The 3,050-nt window shown below is 31.9% G+C and overlaps 1 protein-coding gene across 2 annotated transcripts; it reads right to left on the bottom strand.

Moving 5' to 3' along the window:
* Positions 1 to 6: 6 nt before the first annotated feature.
* LOC110429097 (uncharacterized) lies at positions 7 to 2,608 on the bottom strand. 2 transcript variants are annotated; one of them, XM_089782433.1, is made up of 8 exons: positions 2,487 to 2,608; positions 2,254 to 2,393; positions 1,306 to 1,502; positions 1,027 to 1,106; positions 854 to 949; positions 622 to 745; positions 282 to 340; positions 7 to 182 (listed from the first exon to the last, which is right to left on the bottom strand). In XM_089782433.1, the coding sequence occupies exons 2-8, from the start codon at positions 2,370 to 2,372 to the stop codon at positions 42 to 44; spliced, it is 816 nt and encodes a 271-aa protein (XP_089638559.1). In that variant the 5' UTR covers positions 2,373 to 2,393; positions 2,487 to 2,608; the 3' UTR covers positions 7 to 41. The 2 variants fall into 2 exon arrangements, with proteins under 2 accessions (XP_089638559.1, XP_021300657.1); XM_021444982.2 differs by lacking the exon at positions 2,487 to 2,608 and having other exon boundaries at positions 2,254 to 2,480.
* Between the last annotated feature and the right edge of the window lie 442 nt (positions 2,609 to 3,050).

The raw sequence follows: 3,050 nt of genomic DNA, 5'->3' as shown, positions 1-3,050 counted from the left end.
ACAAAAAAATAGTGTTTCCACTATAAACTTATGAAGAATTTTTACAAAAGAAAGAGCTGATCAAATTTAAAAGTTTTAAGGGCATTAAATCTGGAAGAAATTCGGTAGTGAACCTTCTTTCCTTTTTTTGTCTTCTTCTCCACTGCACCACCTAATACCACACATGGTTGCACTTCATCGATCTGAGAAAAGTAAAATACAATATGGGATTTTGAATAAACTTGTCATTCATTAACTTCATGCATATGGCCTAAGAAAGACTAACATCTGCAATTACATACAATGTCAAGGTCCCATATTTCAATCGACGGCTCCATTGAACCAATAGCCACAAAATTCCCTGCAACAAAAAGGAAGAGCAAGTGGACAAATGTGAACTAGCATCTGCTGAAACTGAAAACATATAGGTGCATGATTTTTCCAATATCTAAGATTTCAAAAACAAACAACAACATCCAACCATGTCCACTTAATCTAAAGCCTTAGGAGATTAGGGTGTATAAATTCTCCAGAACAAAACTGAAAATGAAGTACTTCTTCGAAACACACATGCACACAGACACACATAGACAAATACACCCACAAAAACTTTCAAAGAAAATACGAACACAAGTGTCAAACCTTTTTCTCCCCCTTTAAGTGGGAAGTCAAGCCATGCAGTGCAAAGGGGAAATGCTGAAATGATGATATCATGGTGAACATACATATTTGAATCACCATCGTCTGAATCCTCATATATCCAAACCTGCTTGCATAGAAATGGTGCACAATGAATGTCTAGGGTGTTCATGTCTGAGTTTTTGCGAATGATTGCATGTGTGTGTGTGAGAGAGAGAGAGAGAAGGTAACATGCCTCAAGATGGCTGACATCATCTTCATTGCGTGCACAAACTACGACAGCATCCATAGGTCTAATGGTCATGTCCTCAATCTCTTCTGAATCATCATCCTAAAAATTTTCCTAGCATCAGAAGCTAAACAAGTTATGAAAATCAGGCCATATAATATGGAAGTTCAGATTCTTACATCCTGATCCTTTAAATATGGATCCATGTCATTGCTTGGATAGTAAAGGTCACCAAGACCCTTGCTAAATAGCTCAATACCTGACATCAACAATGAGTGGATGCTTCATTAGATACATATCAAACATCAAACAAATAGCAAGGCACAGCCAGTCATAATTAATATCAAACTCTACAAATTCGAAACGTTTCAAGATCAACCACAAATCATCTACTCCTGAAAACAACAAAATAAATGGAAGAAACAAATAAAACCAGTCAACCATCCAAGCAGAGATACCATCATCCTCTTCGTCATAATTTTCCATGTCAAGTTCTTTCAACCCATCTGTAAGATCTTCTAATTGTGCCCCTGACTTGTTGTTGGAAGTTTTTCCAAGGGCCTCTGCCACAGCAAGTGCTTGGGCAACTTCACCGGTTTGCTTCTTAGCTTCAGCATCCATATCTTCATCTTCATCCTCACTACCATTATCTTCACTGTATGAAACAAGACCATTAAAAAGGCTGCATCAATCTAATTCCTTTATGCCAGTGAACTCACTTTTGGTATCTGAAAATGGTTAGTTTCTTTCTCATATATCCCAAAAGCACCTTAATGTCCTACTACTTGACTACATATATGCCCGTAAAAGGAGTCCATTCAACTGAAGCTCCATTCAGTTGTTAATTTCGCTACTTGCTTTTTGCTTCCAAAAGTAGAAAGTAAAAAGTGTATTTGTATAGAAATTCAGATAAAATTTTGAAACAACTAAAATTTATAAGAAAACAAAAATTTTGTGAAATAAGAAAACACATGATTTTACATTTATATAATAGAACAATTATGCTTGAATATGTGTTACATTTTTAATCATATGTTTTTATTTTTAGCACCTTTTGTATAACCAAAAAATAAGAGCAAAAAAGGCAAGTAACAAAGTTAACAACCAAATATAGCCTCAAAATATTTGGATGCAAATAAAACCAAATGCTAATTTCTTAATTCTTATTGCATCACTTATTAAACAAATAAATTATAGTTATCTCGAAAAAGTCCTTTTTTTCTTTTATTGGAAAAACTCAGACAAAATACCAAACAAGCAGTGATTACTTTTCCCATTTCCACTATTTTCAGTTTTTTTTTTTAATTTGAAACAACAAGGAGATAGCCAACTTAAATACTTATCTTATAATGTAAATAATAAACATAAACATAAACCATAAAAAAAGGTAAATATGAAAAGAGTACCTTCTCTCTAAAGCACCGGTCTTAATCAGTTCTTCAATTTCTTCTTTGGAAGGTAACTCAGACACTTCTGGTTCAGGCTTTGACGCCCCTTTTGGCACCCATGCGATTGCTGATATCATTCTTGAAGGTTGCCTTCTTATCTAAATTTTGTTTAACAGAAAGAGAAAACGAAAAGCCTTAGAACGTAAAAAGCTGAGTTGAAAGAAATAGGTAACAGAAGATATGATACATACAAGTTGAAACTGATTACTGAAAGCAAAAAAAAAAAAAAAACGCAAAAGGATTGGGGATAGCCGAAAGGGGGTTTTGTTGGACAGCCTAAAACCCTAAATGGTGGCCCGAACCGGTACGTTTTTCATTTTTATCAAAATACTTACCAAATCCATGTACTTATATATTTTATTTAATTTAGTTATTATATTTAAAATCAAAATAATTTAATTTTTTAATTTTAAAAATTATTCAAATTTAATTTTTTATCGTACTGATATTTAATTTTATTGTTGAAAGAGATAATATCAATATTAACAAGTTGACATGATATATTTTAATGTCATAACATAAACATAATAATATGATAATGTCACGTGATACTGATATGATAACGTGACAATAAATGCTAATGTGGCAGATTGAAAAAAAAAATATTTAAAAAAAATTATATCACTTTATAAAGATTAAATTGAATAAGATTAAAGTGTCAATTTACATACAATTGAAGTTAAAAACTAAGTCAAATTTAAAATAAATTTTTAAAATTTTTATTTTATTATAAATAGAAGGAAAAAAAATTACTT

This window comes from Theobroma umbraticum, unplaced genomic scaffold (assembly GCF_002168275.2).
Source record: "Theobroma umbraticum cultivar Fairchild unplaced genomic scaffold, ASM216827v3 scaffold_44.0, whole genome shotgun sequence".
Taxonomy (NCBI): domain Eukaryota; kingdom Viridiplantae; phylum Streptophyta; class Magnoliopsida; order Malvales; family Malvaceae; genus Theobroma; species Theobroma umbraticum.
This window is presented reverse-complemented; position numbering and strand designations above follow the sequence as displayed.